Source organism: Scomber japonicus, chromosome 13, assembly GCF_027409825.1.
Source record: "Scomber japonicus isolate fScoJap1 chromosome 13, fScoJap1.pri, whole genome shotgun sequence".
In the NCBI taxonomy this organism is placed as follows: domain Eukaryota; kingdom Metazoa; phylum Chordata; class Actinopteri; order Scombriformes; family Scombridae; genus Scomber; species Scomber japonicus.
Genome location: NC_070590.1, coordinates 17,382,710 through 17,400,850, shown reverse-complemented (window position 1 = coordinate 17,400,850; position 18,141 = coordinate 17,382,710). Strand labels below are relative to the sequence as shown.

Sequence of the window (18,141 nt, the reverse complement as noted above, 5' to 3'; positions counted from 1 at the left end):
TCCTTGATTGAAAACATTTTTTGGATTAAAGGGAAGGTTTTTTTTTAAATATATTTTTTATTGTTTATTGTTTGATTTTATCTCCAACAACAACAACAACAAATAGCCATCAAAATGAAATGTCAGAACAACAAAATAATGTTAATAATGTTCGAGGGGGAACAGGAGGAAGCAGAAAACTTATTTAGTCCTGTCCCTTCTTCACAACAAAAAAAAACAAAAACAAAATAATAACAAAATAATAAATAAATATTTCAGTATGTGTATGTTGATTTTAAAACATTATTACTAACATATGAATTCCTGAGGCCTGTACTACGAAGCTGGATTTTCTCTTGTCGAGATAACTTCAGGGTTAACCCTGGGTTTTCCATACTACGAAGCTGGTTCACTTCTTACCGGGGTAAATCACCATGGTAACTTGTGCTGAACGGCTAACCTGCTCCGGAGCAGGTTATGTTCTGGATAAGAGATCAACGAGTATAAAAGCACCACCTCCTGACCAATCAGTTCTCTTAGAAAATGACCTGCCCATTCTTAAAAGATCCTGGCTGTCAACATTGGTGCGCGGATCGTGAGAGGAGCGCTTAGGAGAGAATGAGTTTTTAGGTATAGATGCAATTTTTTAATTGACCAAAATATATATTTAAAAAATAATCCTTGAGGCACATGAGGGATATTATTCTGTTATACAGTTGGTTTGACATCATTCACTCAAATGGTTGAAGTATAATAGGTTTGTATTTTGAATGTTGAATATTAAACTAACTTAATGTCTCTTATGAAAGGAAGGGCACTGAGGAAGCGATCTGCCCCAAACGTCTGTGCTGTAATAAAGTGACATTGAATGATCAGAGTGCTGTCCGTTTATATTGTCTGATAAATTAATATTCTAGTTATAACTCACAAATTTACACATTAACAGAGTCAGCTATTTTCTGCCAGCATTCCTTCTTGGCTTTTGCTGCAGCAACAGTGTTGCTTTTGGCCTGGATGATGTGATATAATTCTTCATTTATGAAGAATAATTGTCTGCTCCTCTATAGTAAAGTAGCTCTGCAGGGTTTCTCCATGTTTGTGATTGGTCAGACACTGCAAACACCTCCCCTTTATGTGAGCGCGCAGTGATCCAGATTGGAAAACCCTGGGTTCAATTACCAAGTTAGGGTTAGATAACCAGCTTCGTAGTACCGCTTATCAGGATTGCAAATATCTGGGTAACCCAGGAAATGGAGAGATATCTGGGGTATGTTAATCCAGCTTCGTAGTACAGGCCTCTGGAGGTCATATTTTGTCTGAATGCTTTCTATAGACCGGCATGCTATTAAGCTCTTCCTCCCTTTAGTAATGTTTGTGTTGTGATCATCGCCCTACACAAACATTGTCTCATTTCCCGCCACCGGGCTTATTATCTTGCCAATTAGTTTTCGCTAATGTTAATAGATGTGCTAGTGCACTCCAGGACCATTAGCTGGCTCTCTGTGTTAACAAGCGTTCCGAGAATTAGAGACATTAAAGGCTACTGCTCAATAAGGATATGGAGAAAATTATTTTGCAATGCTGAACAATAGTTAATGGTGCAAGCCAGGAAACAGAGAGGGAAATTTAATAAATATACAAAACGGTCTCGGAAAAGCCTGGTTTATCTGTTGCTGTGAGCCAGCACAGTGAGTGCAGGGAATGAAAACATTGAAAATGATTTGGACAAAAATTAAATGAACAGACAATAAGATGTTAACTTCATATATAAATATTGTCAAAATATTTGGGTGAATAATTACACACAGGTGATTATCTATTACAACGCAAATTTGAACAAAAACTTCTTAAGTACAATACATCACTAAATGATTAATCCAGACATATCAACAAACACGACTCTAAAGTTCAATTCATGCTAGTAACTTACTTATTCTTCTTTCATAAAGGGGTGTGTTCACAATGACCATAGGAACTATCTGTGAAATCCTGTCTTTTCACCATGCATCAGAAATCAAGCTCTCATTTCTTTTTCATGTCTTGAAAACACTGTTAGTCATGCTTAAACAGTCACACACACACACACACACACACCACAGCACAGATAAATCCATGATGCACAAATGAGTAGAGAAAAACACACACCAACAATACCTAACACTCACACACACACACACAAACGGAGAGGAGGATTAAAGCTTTGCAGCCTCTAGCCACCCAAGAGGAACGCGACTGTATAAGATGAACATTGTATTTCATCTGCTCTTGTTTAGTCTGGGATGAAAAACCATCCAACATGTGAAACCACACTTACTCATTCACACACTTACATGCACACCACAGTCGTTAGATATAGTGACACTTTTCACACTTAAAAACTGGGCAGTGAACCAATTTGCATATAAACACATACACATTGAAAATTACATGAGATCAGGAGAGATAGCTCTATCACGGCTCACTACATCTACCAAGCACTCCATTGTTAGGATTTGTTCCTTCAAATGCTGGTAAAAGGGAGGACCTTAAAGTGTGGTAGTAAACCTTACTGGAGGTGGTAAGACAGACAAGGCCAGAGTCAGTCAATGGCATTGACTGACAGACCTTTCAGTCACTCAGCCTGAGGCAGACTTATTGCTCATTGACATTATAAGGGCAGACACTACACACTTAAAACACTCATTATGGGAAACTACATAACTACCTCTGTTCACACACACACACACACACACACACACACACACACACACACACCTACTAACACACACACTTTTGCTTGAACTTCATCAACATAAATGAAAAAAGATAGAAGTATGATTTTAAAATGCAGTGCTTGGATTTGAAGCTAAGCCACAATGCCAACAAATGTGACTTCAAGCACACATTCATTTCACATTCACAAACTTTGAAGGTTGCAACTTGACACAGACATGCACAGACACATACCACATATACCATATAGATCCTGTATAAGGACTACTTTATCAACTTTACTTTCACTTTACATTAGCCTGAGAGTCTTTGTACACTTTGCAACTCAATAAAAACAGACAAAAGTACACAATGTTACATTTAAAAGTAAAAGAGTAAAATCGAGATAATTTATATCTAACAGAGGTGGAGTAGCTACATGTTAAGGAGGACTTCATACTTTTGTGATACAGCTGTTGAAATTAGTAAAGGCCGTAGTAAAGTGTGGATTTGAAAATATCAACAGAACTTGCTTCCCGAATGTGCAGTGGTAGATTATTTCAGAGAAGTGGAGCTTGGTGGGCAAATGCTTGACCACAAAAACTGTTCTTACTGACACAAGGAGAGATTAAGTAACAAGCACCAAGGGAATGTAAAGAATGTGATAGAATATATGGAGCAAAAAGGTTGTATATATATGAAGGAGATAGTCCATGGGTAAGAAGGAGGATTTTGAAATCAGCTCTTGCATAAACTAGTAGCCACTGCAGAGACATCAGTAGTGTTATATGATCCAACTTTTTAGACCTTGTGGGGACTCTGGCAGTTGTGCTCTGAACCAACTGAAGACCTTTTGTTCCTGTCTTATTGGAGTAGGCCAGAGAAAAGTGCATTGCAGTAGTCTATTCTAGATGCTATGAATGTATGCATGAGGATTTCAGCATCTGAATTTGATCAAATTGGACGTATTTGGGCTATTTTTTAATAGTGAAGGAAAGCAGTTCATTTTATATACTTGATATGGCTAAAAATGGATCGAATACTGCCCCCAGATGTTTAACTGTATGTGTCTGAGAAATTGTGCGGCCATCAAATATCAGATTAATGGAAAAGTATGTAGAAAGATCTGAATCTAGCAGAGAAAGTAAATCTAGCTGGACGAACAACCAGCATTTTGGTCTTATGTGTATTCAAATGCAGAAAATTATTGCACATCCAGAAATCGACTTTTGTTTTTTGAAAATATAACCCAAGAGCAGCAAGTAAACACAGACAAGAGGTGGACTGAGTACTGATCCCTGTGAGACACCATATTTGACCTACGAGCCAGAAGACATAATATTATTGTACAGGGTTTCCTCCAGAAAACTTGCTAAGCCGGGTGGTAGGTGGGAAGGGCGGCCCACCGGCGGCGAAGCATGTTTTTTTTGTGACAGGGGCCTGACACAGGCCAGCAACTGACTGATAGAAGTGTCCTATAGGTAACAGATTCATGACGTAGTAGAATTTAGAGGGTGTGATTCCATACTGCCTTGCATTAAATCAATGTTAAAAGTTGACTGGAAGTCCATCTCAGCCACAGGGGTTTTACTTTGATCCTCAGGCAGGCAGCAAGGATTTTCCCTTGCAGCCTGTTTCTTGATCTATTGAAAAATAATCACATATCTGACATTAGGAAAATGTATACCTACATAAACTGCTAGCAGAGAAGTGAAAACAAAATAATCACAGTGTATTATCCTCTTCTTTGACTGTATTAAGACAGGTACCGCCATAGCTTATCTAACACTGAACGGCTCACTTGACCGCATTGCGTTTACCTACTAAACCAATGTGAAATTAGTGCACTTAATATTGTTAACATTTTCGCGTAGTACAAAACAAACAAAATTAAACTTACCATACTTGGTCAGGTGCAGCCATCCGCAGAATTTTGGGTCCACCGACCAATTTTGATTAAATCCGGCATGGAGAAGGCTGCTCTGCCACTGCAGCGGACGACAAGCTCAGCCAACGTCATGCCACAGCACTCCTGGTCAACAGGTGAACCAGCGGGTTCAACGTCTCCACCTTTGTTAGTCCGATTTCGGAAGAAAAATCAAGTAGCCTAGTTTGCGTGTAGTGACAGTCAGTGGTTTGTGGGGTATTAGGTGATGAAAAAGACACCTGACCTCAGACTTGCCATGTGTTCACGTGTTGACCATAAGTCAAACCTATTTTGAATAAATTAATAAGTTATGCTTAGCCTGGCGGAGGGAAATTGGAGCCTGGTGGGTCACCGGCTTATAATACACTGGGGGAAACCCTGTTGTATGTAATGCTTCCTGTTCTACTTCTCAGGTATGAACAAAACCAAGAAAATGCCAGCCTCTTGAGACCAATTATGCTCTTAAGACATTTTAGGAGGCTGTTGTAGTCCAAAGCACTTAAATCAAGTAACAGCAAGATAGATGAGACATTACAGTCAGTCCATTACTATTCATAGATAAGTTACCTTGGTCAGTGCAAAGTAACTAATGTGTTTGGGTCTGAAACTAAACAGTAACTCATCAAGAAAGTTATTACTGGATAGATGTGCAGTAAGTTGGCTAGCCACCATCTTTTCTAGCAGTTTGCACATGCATGAATGGGAGATTTTAGATTGGTCTATTCTTTTCTCTTTTTTTTTTTAGAGTTTTTAGAAGACGATATTGGGTGTTTTTAATTATGGCGTAACCAAGGCTGTTTTGAAAGCATTGGGAGTGATACCAAAACCAAGGGATTTATCAGTGATGTCAAGAAGATGGCTTCCTATCACAGTGAACAGATCTTGAGGTTGTCAGGGATGGGATCCAGAACACATGTGGTTGGATAAAACTAAAAAAAACGGCTGATGGCTTGGTAATCAGTATGAGAAAGAAGTAGAGGATGGGAGTGATGAAAGGAGAGTGACACAGCCTCATCATTAGCCTCATCATTAATATAATTCCTAATCAGGAATGAAAAAGTTGTTAAAAACCTTGACTGTAAAGCAGGGAAACAGGGTGGGTGGGGTTGTTATAGTGAGCTTATCCATGGTGTTGAATAGGAATCTGGAGTTGTGTCTGTTGTTAGACATCAGATCTGAGTAATAATTAGATTTAGCTTGCCGGAGGGCATATTTGTATTTAAGCAGTGATTCATTCCAGGCCTGGCAGAATACCACTAATGTTGTATTGCGCCATATATTTTCTAAATTTCTACATGATTGTTTTAGTGCCTGAGTATAATCATTAAATCATGGGGTAAAGTTGGATGTTGAGCGTTTTCTAACCTGAAGCTACAGATTCAAGCACACCTAGTCAGGAGCTATTTAGTTTATTTGTTAAGCTGGTCAGAGAGCCAGTCTAATTATTCAGTTTTGTCAGAGCATCGGGAAAAGATGATTCGAGAGCTACTACAACTGATTTATTAATGATGCAGCTCCTTTTGAGAGGGCAGTGATGTTGAGAAATAGGCGGTATATGAACATTAAATTGAATCAGAGAGTGAGAGTCATCGAATAATGATGAAGTGAAGGAGGAGACTGAAAGATCAGTGACAAAGAGCATGGAGTAAAATTAAATTGATGGTGTGACCACTGCAGTGTGTGGGTTCAGTGACAGTCTGAGTAAAACAAAATGTACCAATGATTGTTGTGAAGGCTTGGTTTAGTGCGTTGGATGTGTCATTGAAATGAATATTAAAATTGCCAATTTTAATTATGAAGTCAGCATGAGTCACAAGATCTGAGATAAACACTGAAAATTTGTGAGTAGTCTCCAGGGGAATGATGTAGGAGAGCAATGTAGAAGGATGGAAAGTTTGTGTTAGGTGAGGGTGGAGAGAGGGATTTTAGAACCACCTGAAATGATGAGCAACAAATATGAGCTCCGTGATGAAAAGAGTAGTTGGAGCCATAGATTGTTGAAGAAGCACCACCTTTTTTAGGTGGTACGAGTGATCTGGGAGTAAAGAAATTTAGGCAGTGGTGCTTCAGCCAGAGGTAGTGCATTATCTGTGGATTCACAGAGCTCAAAAAAAACATTTTCGAGGATTAGATCATGTAAAGTGCTTTGCTGTCTAATGATCTTAATAAAGCCTATTTTAAGGCAGCTATTGCTATTAAAAACGGGTGTAACATTCACAGGATTCAGGTTGTGCAAGTTCCATTGGTTTCTGTTTGGATGAGATTTTCTCTTATGGATGGGGACTATAATTACCTTGATTCATAGGAAAGCAATTTGGAACAGATTTAATGTCATGAAAGAGTCCATGCCTATAGAAAATAGACCTACAGCATTGGGCCTATGAGGTAACCAATCCTGAGTAGTAATATGATTATGGGAAAGTGGAAAATTGCAGAGAATAGTGTTATAGTTTAGTTTAGAGGTGTTACCTATAAGGGCCATGAACTGTCTCAGTTTCAGGAAGCAGCAGTTTATGGGAGGTGAAATACTGAATATGAGAGGTTGGCAGCTACTTCCAGGTCGATTAGGTTGAAATACATCAGATCTAAAATGTTCATGTCATTTCCAAATTAGATCAAAGTTTTCCAACAAGTGCATCTTGTAGGCAAAGCATTCAGTTTTTTTTAAAGTATGGTTCCAGGGGAAGGTATTTACCCCAAGGTCTATGTAGTACCAATAGAACAATCTTATCTCATATACAACTAAATTGTTTTCCCAAGTAGCCTACTTTATGTTGGCAAATGCAAATGTGGAAGGAGGGCGTACAAGATGTAGGACTCTGATGAAAGAGACTTGGGTTTGAATCAAGAGTCCCATAGGCTTAGGGAACAAAAGCACTTTGGTCAAGGTTAGTGAAAGATCTTGATATGGTTTAAATGTTATGCTTCAAGTCACTGCAGCCTTTTTTCTGTATTAAACCAAGACCTCAGTCTTTCCTCACTGTAACTAAGTGCTGCCTGTGCCTAAACATAACCATAGAAAGTCAATATTTCTGCTCTAGTTTCAGATTGTTTGGTGGGACAACAAAAAAACTAGATGTATTGGCAATTTATTTGTATATAAATGTAATTTTCAGGAGAAAGGGGTATAGAGACACATGACTGGGAAGACACATTGATGTTGAATTTTTTTAATTAAAATTTCTGTGAGAATTAGAAACATTACAAACATTCACTCCCACTGTATCTCAGTGGATACAGAAATCTCAGAGAGAGGTTTCCCAAAAAATCAAAATTATCTCTATGGCTAAATACCACCAGAGTTAAGTAAGACCATTTTAAAAAAAAGGGTGGATGAACTGACCCTGTTAAGGGAGGGGTGACCCAGTACACCATCCACTAATGTGTCTGCAAGAATCCTCTCTGGTGTGTTCTTGAACAGGACACCGCTCAGGGATGCTTCTCTGTAGTCTGCTCTCTAATCTCCCTGTAGGAGGGCGTGCTGGAGGAGAATCTCCAATATGGCATAATAATATTATTGTTGCATAACAACATACCACTGTGTGTGAATTATTTCCATCGCTATGATTTCCGTTCCATGCTTCAGGTGTGCCAGAGAAGCCAGAGATCGATGGCCTGACAAAGCCTGCCATGGAGGGAGACCACATTACTCTGACCTGCATCACTCAGGGCAGCAAACCTGCTGCCGACCTGCGCTGGTTCAGGAATGACAAGGAGGTCCCAGGTATGTAACATTTATATGCATTCACATCTGCATTACAGCTGTTATTAGAGTATAACAGTATGTTATATTAGATTCACAGTGAATGATAACACATTTTCGGGGGAAATTACATTCATAATCAGCCGATGATAGTTTGCCTTTGACATTATCATGTTCTCAATCTATTTTGAGAAACTAAATTAAAGATGTTCCTCATTAACTGGACTAAATGGTTATTTATTTTTAATTTTTCAGCTTTTTCTCAAATCTATTTACTTACTGTAGGACAAACAGTAATCATCATTGTGTTTATTTACTGGTTAACTGATATTTTAATGTCAGGCTATAGTTTTTGTTATAAGCACACCACCCAATTGGCCCTACAGTCTTAAACTTTCTCATCCACACCTACACTGTGTAGTCAGATACTAAAACAAATATTGATCAGCATGGCTGGGACTGTGCTTTGTAATGAGTAACTGGATGACAAATGCTTCAGAATATTTATGTACCCTTTAAAATGTGTATGCTATGAGTAGAGATTAGACTATTTCATAAAACTGGCACCATAAAACTGTTGCAGTGTATGTTTCAACTGTGTATTTTTGTTCCGAACAAGTTGTTTCTAATAGAGCAGATTCAGCATGTGTCCTCTGGCCTGAGACCAATACATTAACCTCCCTTCTTATCAGAGGACTGTTCTAAATCACCCTGACTGGACTCCACACCTCCTTTCCAGCAAGCTCCTGCTCTGTTCTACTTGATGAACCATCCACTTTGTAATTGTTTGAAAGGGAAAGCAAGAGAGAGCGAGAGACAGAGGGAAAGAGAGAGAATATGAAATGATGAAATGACGTCTTTGAGGAAGAGAGAAACAGATGCAGTTCTGTATCAAATAAAATGCAGAACCCAGTGGGACAGACTGTCACAGATCATCAGCACAGTTGCAGAGCTTTACTTTCACAAAGGTTTCTGTTGTTTCATAGAGCAGATTAAAGGCAGATAACAAAATGCAAATCACCCCTTTCTAATTTAAATGACTGTGAGTGTAAGCAAAGAGATAGAAAGGAGAATCACAGGTTTGCCTTTTTTTTTATTACTGCCGAAAACAATGCCGACTTGGGAGGACACTGTCATAATCTTTGTATAACCTAACAGATCACTGAAACTCAGTAATGAGAGTAACAAGCAGCCAGGTGCACATCCTAAATGCCCAATTAGATGTAGTCAAATTTTTTTCATGAGAGGCATTTCACATGCACAACACACAGACTTTCTCTGCTTATATAAAGGACTAATAAACCACAAAAATCATTTTCTCCAAAACATGCATGGTTGTGGTTATTATCTTTTGATATTAATACTTTCTGCTATCAGTTATTTGGCATCTCTGGTATCACTGACAACACTGACTAGGTCTGTCTTCTATCCATAGCACATTTATTCCCATTCTTAAAAACGTTTTACACTATCATTTATTTTTACACACCTTATCAGTAAACACAAATCTTAGCAGTCTTTACTTGCCACGCTTTTGTGTTCCCCAATTTGCATACATGTTTTAAATCTAATTAAGCTACTCGCCATGTTTAGTAATATATTATAGTAGTCTCTGCTTTACATCATGAACTTGAAGTGAATAGAAATGGAATATATACTAATTAGAAAAGTGAGCACTTTTCCTTACAGGCTTATTGTGTCTCCATGGGTGATTATTGTGTCTCCCAGTGGCCCACTACTGAGAGAAGAGCTCCCTGTAAGGCAAATGGAAACTTAGCCAGGACATAATGTTCTTTTAATTTATCACAGAAAGTTAACAGGTAGTCAGAGATATCCTTGGTGGTTTGAAGTAAAGGTTGTCTCCAGAGGACGTACTTTCTCATTAAGGTCAGATGCTATAATTCTCTCCTCAACATGGCACACGACAATCTCTAATTTGGGTCTTTTGAATTTCATATCAGTATGTTATTCACTGTGACAAGTCCCTTACCTAGAAAGGATATGGATCGTGTCTTTGGGTTAACACTTAAGCTATTCATATGCTATTCATAAGATTTGTATATGTATATGTGTGTATGTGTATTTTATGCAAGCACACTACACTAAAACGTGTGTACAGCGCCTACACAATGACATCAAACCTCTAACATGCGCGTATGTGTGTGTGTGTGTGTGTGTGTGTGTGTGTGTGTGTGTCTGTGTGTCTGTGTGTGTGTGTGTTTTATAGTATAGTGATTTCTGAAAAGAAAGAAAACAAGAACATTAACAGAAAACAGAACCATGAGACTTTATACAAATGTGAGATTAGAAGATTCTCGTCAGATCTGCTGTGGGGCTCGTCAGACATTTCGATCGGAGGCGATGTTTCAGCCCTTGCTGAATTCACTGAGAAGCTTTCTCACTGTCTGCCATTACACCCTTTCTGCCCTAGCTTAATCCCAGACAGCTCATCCTGCGATCTTGCATCATAGGGCTTCCCAGAGTCCAGATAGGCAAGCAGATAAGACCAAATCAATGCTGCTTTTCCACACAGTTGTAAGCAAACAGAATTATATCTTTCCTTCTAATTAACTGTTTAGAGATAATGTTGAAGCTTTACGTCATCGTGTTTATTCAGATTTCCATGCTCTATGCTAAAAAGCTATGTTGATCTCACACATTGACTGGAAAGAATCAGGACAAAGACAAATCCCAATCTGATTTTTAACACCACAAAAGGTCACCTCCAGTCAAACCAAACAGATAAGCGGCTGATCTTGTCACCATGATATTTTTTAGCTACAGTATAAACCTTGAAAAAGTATAAGGTGATGAAAATATTGATCTCTTAATTAATACCTTGTCTTTCCTGACAAGCAGTGTCCCAGTGTGGTCAGACATATTCATGTTTAGTTCAGGCAAAAAAGTCTGTTCTTGAAATTATGATTGACACATACACGTTTTCTTCTTTGTCACACTATGAATGCTTCTCTGCCACTAATTGGTCCGCTTTCTTGTTGTAAAAAAAGGTGTGAGTTATTATCTGGACATTGTCAGTTCGACTTGTTATGTATAACACTAACAGAGAGTTTATTTGTGTGTAAATGTGTGTGCAAACGTGTGTTGCATTTAAATAGGAAAAAACCAAACAAACCCAGCAAGCTATTTTCTTATTCCTCTCTCTGATGTTTTAACTTCCTTCCAGGGCACCACATTTAAAACAGACTGAATAAATAAACATGAGCACATTCAAAAACAGAGGGTATCACATGTTAATACACAATGCATGTATGTGTAGGTGTATATGTGAGTGCACTTGAAGTGTTCATCATCCTGACAGGATCAGGGTGTGTTCAATGTGAAAAGCCAGCTGATTGTGGGCGGCCATGCTGGGAATAAATGACAATTGTGACATATTGGTGTGGGATCTGGGGGAATAGAGAAGATTATATTACCGGCAGAGCCACTGGAGCAGTCCATCACCCATTCACATTCAGTTAACGGACACCCTATGCTAAGTGTGTGTCTGCATATGTGTGTATTCACGCTTGTGTGTGTCTGCATGAGCAAAATAGACAGATGGAGAAGACAGCCTGCATGTAAGGACATAAGCGTGTGTGTGTGTGTGTGTGTGTGTGTGTGTGTGTGTGTGTGTATGTATGTGTGTGTGCGTGGAACGGAATCCAATATTCTTATTTCTCAGTCTCTTTGTCCCACAGATCCCTTCAGTCCCCACCCAGTAATGATATATTTCTATCTCAGTTACACACGGTAACCCTGAGAGACCTCTGCCAATATCACCACATGTAGCACTTGTTTACACACCACTGAACCAGGGGGAGCTGTGTGGAGACCAAGCAAGGCAGAGATGAAATGAATATTTATTTCAAATAAGGGTGGGGATGTTCGCTGTCGGATGGGTATTATCATACGCTGCGACCTAAACTGTGGAGGTTATTGCTTCATCATGTTACGCGATAGCTCTATCCCAAGGGGGCTTAAGGAAAAAAACACTGAGATTTGATTTAAATTCGCTCGCGGTCACATCCTTTTTTCTGTTGTCAAACTTGTTAGTCAAGGACAAGGAACTATTACCACAGACATTCTCTGCACTATGTTAGGTTGTTGTCTGCTGACTTTTCAATACGCTATCAGTCAAATCTGCCAGTTCACTGAAGCGTTAAACAGTGACTGAACAACCTTTTGAAAAAGTGCTAGCCATTTCTTCATTTATGGGTAATTGTCCTTGACTACTAGCCTGGGTAAACCCATGATGTCATTCCAGTGAAATTGTACTTCGCTCAGAAAGTTAGCATGGCCACCAAGACTAATTTTTTGCCTGAGATAGGGAACCAATCACAGAGCAGGGAGGTGGGCTCAAGGTGATGACGACCGTAGAGCGACTCCGTTTACATCCAGCATGGCGGCTACAGAGGTGCAGTAACCATTCAAAGCAGCAGTAGATTGTGTGCTAAATAAATTGGAAGTCAAGTTCACTTTGAAAATAGAACAAAAACTTGCACTGAATGATTTTTCCTTCATAAACAGGAAGTGTTTGCGCTGCTCCCTACAGGCTCTGAATACGCCATCGTCTATCGTTGATATGATTGGCTGTAAGTTTGTCCAGTAGCGTACAGAAGCATTTGATCGACATTCGTTGATCCCGCCTCAGATCGAGAAAATGAACGGCCCCTTGCCAGACCCTACCTCAATCTCACATGAGATTGAGGTAGGGTCTGGTGTTAGCCAGGCTACTTGACTACTGTGATGGAGAACGGAATAAGGTTTCAGCTGGAAAGAGCTATTGAGGAGGCAATAGTTCCTGCAGCTTAATTCAAAGAGGATGATGTTGAAGTTGATGAGACAGCTCGTGACATTGTGAACACTATAATAAGAGTAAAGTTCAGGGATTTAAAGCAAGTTTTCTAGTTAAAAATGAAATGTTCAGTCATTTCAGCAGTGTTAGACAACCTTGCACTCTACTTTAAAAAGAAGTCCGTGTTGGGACTACATTTATACTGTCCAGATCCCTAGGGTGGAGTGGATCAATGACCATTAAATATGTCATTTCAAGATGGCTCCTGCAAGTCACAGTGGCATGAATAAAAGATGCATAAATTGCACACACCGAAACACAAAAATTCATACAAGCATATACCTGAAATGTAACCAACTTGTGTTGGTAATACTGATATACTGGTATATTAATATAAGTGAAGTAAAATTATAATGTCTATCTTAATTTTTTTCTTACTTTATGTTTTTGACTTACCTTTTCAACTACAAGATGGCTCGAATGAAGAGCAGAAATATCACATTCACAAATGCACCTTTCTTTCTTTCTTTCTTTCTTGAAGCGTGTGTGTGATCAAGTTAACAGACTCAGAACTGTGCACTGTGGCAAACGAAGTGGAGATCAGATTGCTACACCCACTGCCTATGCCCATTAAGAGCAACATCCTAGAGGTGGAGCCCCTGTTCAATTTTAAATGCCAAGGCACTAGGACTGACCAGACCTTTCCTTTCAAGGGCCAGTGGAAAACCGTCTCCATGAATCCACAGTAGACACTTCTTAGCTGTGAATGCGGGGAGTGTCATGTCAGAGAGGACATTGTCATACGTGTCTGTCAGTTACTGATAGAAACTCTCTTAACATTTAACAGTGTTCCTTGGTCGTGGTCGCCCGTCAGTTAAGCTCAGTCAAGCTGGTAAGACAGGTCAAATATGAGGGGGATGCTTACAGGTTGTCAGTAGGCCCTTCCCCCTGAACACTGCAGACAATAGTAAAGGCTTTATATTTCAGTATTGTGTCTACACCTTACTGGAGCTGGAGCCTTCTGTGTATCAGTGCAAAAGCCTCCTGTTTTAAAGTTTAGTCATACCCATTGCTATGCTGCTCATCTGACACAGTCATTAGGTATTTATCGGGCAACATATGTTTTTCTGTTTGCATTATGAATTTTATTGTATTTAAATTAGTCTTTTGTACAACTACATATTCTGATTATCTTCACTCTCGCCCACAGACAGTTTCAATTTGTTTTTGCTTGCTCAAATTGTTTTAAATCTCAAATGGAATGCAGTTCAGGATCTGTTGACTCAGCCCTTGGACCCCTGCTGCCAGGATTAGTCAGCCCTATAGCTGTTGTTGATGATTCCTCACTGGCCCAGCAGTCCCCCTCTGTGTATCTTTACTACCCTCCATCTTCTTTTCTTGTGGGTTGTGCCTCTCTTCTGTGAAATGGCACAAAAGGGTCAGATTCTCATATTTTAACGCTTGTCATTTCCATTTCTAATCCTCTGAGGCTTTGTCTGGGCTCATGCCAACAATACAGAGCTCTGAACTCCCACCTACAAAATAGTATTTTCAGCCAAATACCGAATACCGGCATTTTGTTAAGGAGAGGTACACCAGGTGATCATGTTCGTGTTAAGTTCTTCAGGCACATGATAATACTGTAGATGTACATCTTGCATTCCATCAACAGTTTATAAGTAAATTATGTAAGTCATTGAAAAATGTATCTGCACAAATCTGAACAAGTGTCAGGCTCCAAGCCAAATCCATTAGCTTGACATATTAAATAAACCCTTTCACTCATTCTGTGCCTGTGATTAAAAAAAGATAACCCAAAACATGAATCAGAAAAGCAGTGGCAAACTATTATTAATCTTCCATGTGGTCAACATCAACCTAAAAGTTGCTGTACTGGGGACTTGCAAAATATTTCACAACAAAATAGGCAATTTTCAGTGAGTAGACAAAAAAATCTGTTCAAGACTGCAGAGAGATTCAACTATGTAATATCAAAGGGCCACAATACATGTGGGTTGTTGCTGGTTGCACTTAAGATTTTTACTCATATTTATAATGACAAGTCCAAAAGCATTAAAAGGATGCATTATTAGTTTGCTTATGAATCAAAATGAAAATATAATGAGAAAGAGAAAATATGAATATTTTTACCAATCAGTAGTTTACAGTGGGTTTGCAAGTGTGTGTGTGTGTGTGTGTGGGGGGGGGGGGGGGGGGGCATGTCGGCACACGGCACAGTATGTGTGTTATGAGACTGCCCAGATTAGTTTTTTGATTGACAAGCCTGAGCTTTAATGGTAGCTTGATGTCAGTCTCCTTTCAGCTGTGCTTAAAATGTGATAAGATATTTATAGACCAATTATACCTACTCTCACCCACACACATGTACACACACACACTCATGTGCACACACAAAGCAGTGTAGAAGCCAACTGAGTTCATGCAGATTGATGCACGTTAACAATTAGCTGTTACTTGCTATTTGATAACTGTTATTATGTACTCAAAGTGGATTGTAAGAAGACTTTGGAACTGATATCAATGAACTCAAACTTTGTGCGAGCATATTAGTTTTTGTAGTGTTCTTATCCTGAGTCACACAGAGGCAATCAGAGCCCATTCAAATCTCTACACACTTAAACAGTAGAATTATATAAGAAGTTTCTCCATCTTTATAATAGTCCTGGTTCAGTGCAGGGTGTAGATTTCAGAAGCCTCTGACAAAGAAATATTATGAACTAACTTTAACTTTTACTTTTTTACTGAAAGCCAAACTACTATAATAAAGAGAAGCAGACAGTGCAGACAGAACATTGTGTTAGCTGCCACAGGGGCATTGCTGAGTGCCCATCACATTGATTGAAGTGCTTAAATTCTTGTCTTGAAACATGTAACATACGAGCACAATCAGTTCACATTCAGTTCTTTCTTCAGTTCTTTCAGACAAAGTCATTACAATATTTTGAATTTGACTTTTTTTATGAAAACATTGTAAGTTATTCAAAAAGTGAAAAAGATAAGTCCATATTTAACTGAACCTTTCTTTAATATGCGTTAGTAAAATTCAGCCTCTTCTTTGATTACTGTTCATCAAAGAAAAGACAATTCATGGAACATAATATGACTCATCTCATAATATCAGTTTCATTGGATCATTAGTGTTTGATTAAAGGGTCAGCTAAATCAGCTACTTATTTACCCCAATGCTAACCCCGACAAGAACATACAAATATTCAAAAAGAGAGGAGAGGAAACAGTCAAAAGGATTTACGGACACAGTATCAGACCACTATTTTCAGGATGTGATATTTACAGAGTTTGAATAGTATTATCGGTAGAAGGAACCTGCAGAGAAGATTCATAAAGCAAAGGAAGGACAGCAGCAAGGAGTAGACAGACAAGTTTTACTAATGGAGAGACAAAGAGGCAAGGGGAAGCATCCTGTGAGCACCTGACAGAACTATTAGAAAGAGAAGAGTAGATGTTTCCAACTGCTAAAGCATGCCATGGTATTGGAAATATGATTTCCTCTATCTGCAGTCCTCCACTCTTTCTCATTCTCCTTTGTCTTCTGCAATTTCTTCTTTGTGAAGAAATCGAGCCATTTTCCCTGTCTCCTCTTGTCTGGGTGGATGTTGCTAACACTGCAGACCTGTCAGTCATTCATCTCTTGGGGAGGCGGGCTCATTGCCTCAGATGGGGGAAGTGACTGAGCAGAATCGTTGATTGGCAGAATCAAGAGGGAGAGGACACCGTGGGGTGGGATGCTTGGAAAGTGGAGCAGATGAGCGCAGAAGAGAGAGGGATATAGAGCGCAAACAGTCTCTTTAGTAGCTACAAACAAAGGTGGCCAGCATGAGAGATTTGCCACATACACTGATGCTTCCTCGAATCTGCTATGAGAATAAAGAAAAAGAGGGACAAACACCTGAATGTACAGATAAGCTTGGACAGCTGAATACAGTTCAATAGCAATTTTTAATCTCTCTTTTGTTGAAACAAGCCTTGTTAGTGTTGCTGTGGATGAACAGGCTAGATAAGGTTTAAAATACAGGCTGCTGGCATGATCTGAGTAGACCACCCCCGAAAGACTGGCTGGACAGATGTGATTGAGAAGAAAAATACCCGCTGGGGGTGGATACGTATAAGCAATTAAGTTGTGAAACAAACAGTATGTAAAAGCAAATTCAGCAGTGATGAGTTGTGCAAGATTGTTAGCTCTAAGTGTGTGGTCTGGAACTGGATGGTCATTTGAGTTACTTAACAAAACAGTCATGTAATATGTGTGGGCAGACGCTTCATTCAAAATTGGCAAATATCGTTAAATGTTGCTGCCACAGTTCTTAAATGATTTAGTATGAATTTGTGCAGCATTTCCAGAGGACATAGAATTATCTAAAATACAGAGGTTTCTTGCTTAAACTTTCTTAAAAATCCCAACGAGGGACCCGTTAAATAGCAAGAATTCCCAACATATGAGCAAGGTGTTTTTAGTTAAAACTCAAGCACTGACCCGATGGACATCTGGACAGAGCACAGGGCATCCTGACCGGGTACAGTACAAACTGAGCATCAAGCTCAAGGAGAGTTTGACGGGAACAGAGAAAGTCTCTGTGACCTTCTAGGTAGGAGGGCCTTGTAGTCACCACAGTGCTTCAGGGATGTTGATTTATTAGGAACAAAAAAGATTTCAAGCACACTAATGTGGCAGTCAAAAATGATGTCAGAAGGGCCAGTCGTGAAACTTTAATCAAACACATTTGGCTTATCTAAGGCCTAATCCATTGGGAGGCAAATGAAAAGTGGAATGGTGTGATCAAGGAGTATGCCAAATTTCAGGGCATTATGTAGATGATTTGAGAAAGCTGGAGGAGTTCTCCGAAGCCTTGGCAATGATTGGGGTGTCGATGGGCATAGAGAGGTGGATCAGCTGTTTGATTGGGATTATAAGGCAGGTGTTGAAAGGATAGCTCAGATACCAGATTGTACAGATGGAGAGGACTGTTCATGGTGAAAAAGGCTGATTAAAGGTATTGCCAAATGTTT

General features: G+C 39.3%; 1 protein-coding gene across 1 annotated transcript in view; it reads left to right on the top strand.

The window, feature by feature from the left end:
• cadm2a (cell adhesion molecule 2a) overlaps window positions 1–18,141 on the top strand; it is a 214,090-nt gene that overhangs the window by 172,668 nt on the left and 23,281 nt on the right. The window contains exon 4 of the mRNA XM_053332287.1: window positions 8,184–8,321. Coding sequence (XP_053188262.1) covers window positions 8,184–8,321 — 138 coding nt within the window. The remainder of the gene's footprint in view (window positions 1–8,183; window positions 8,322–18,141) is intronic.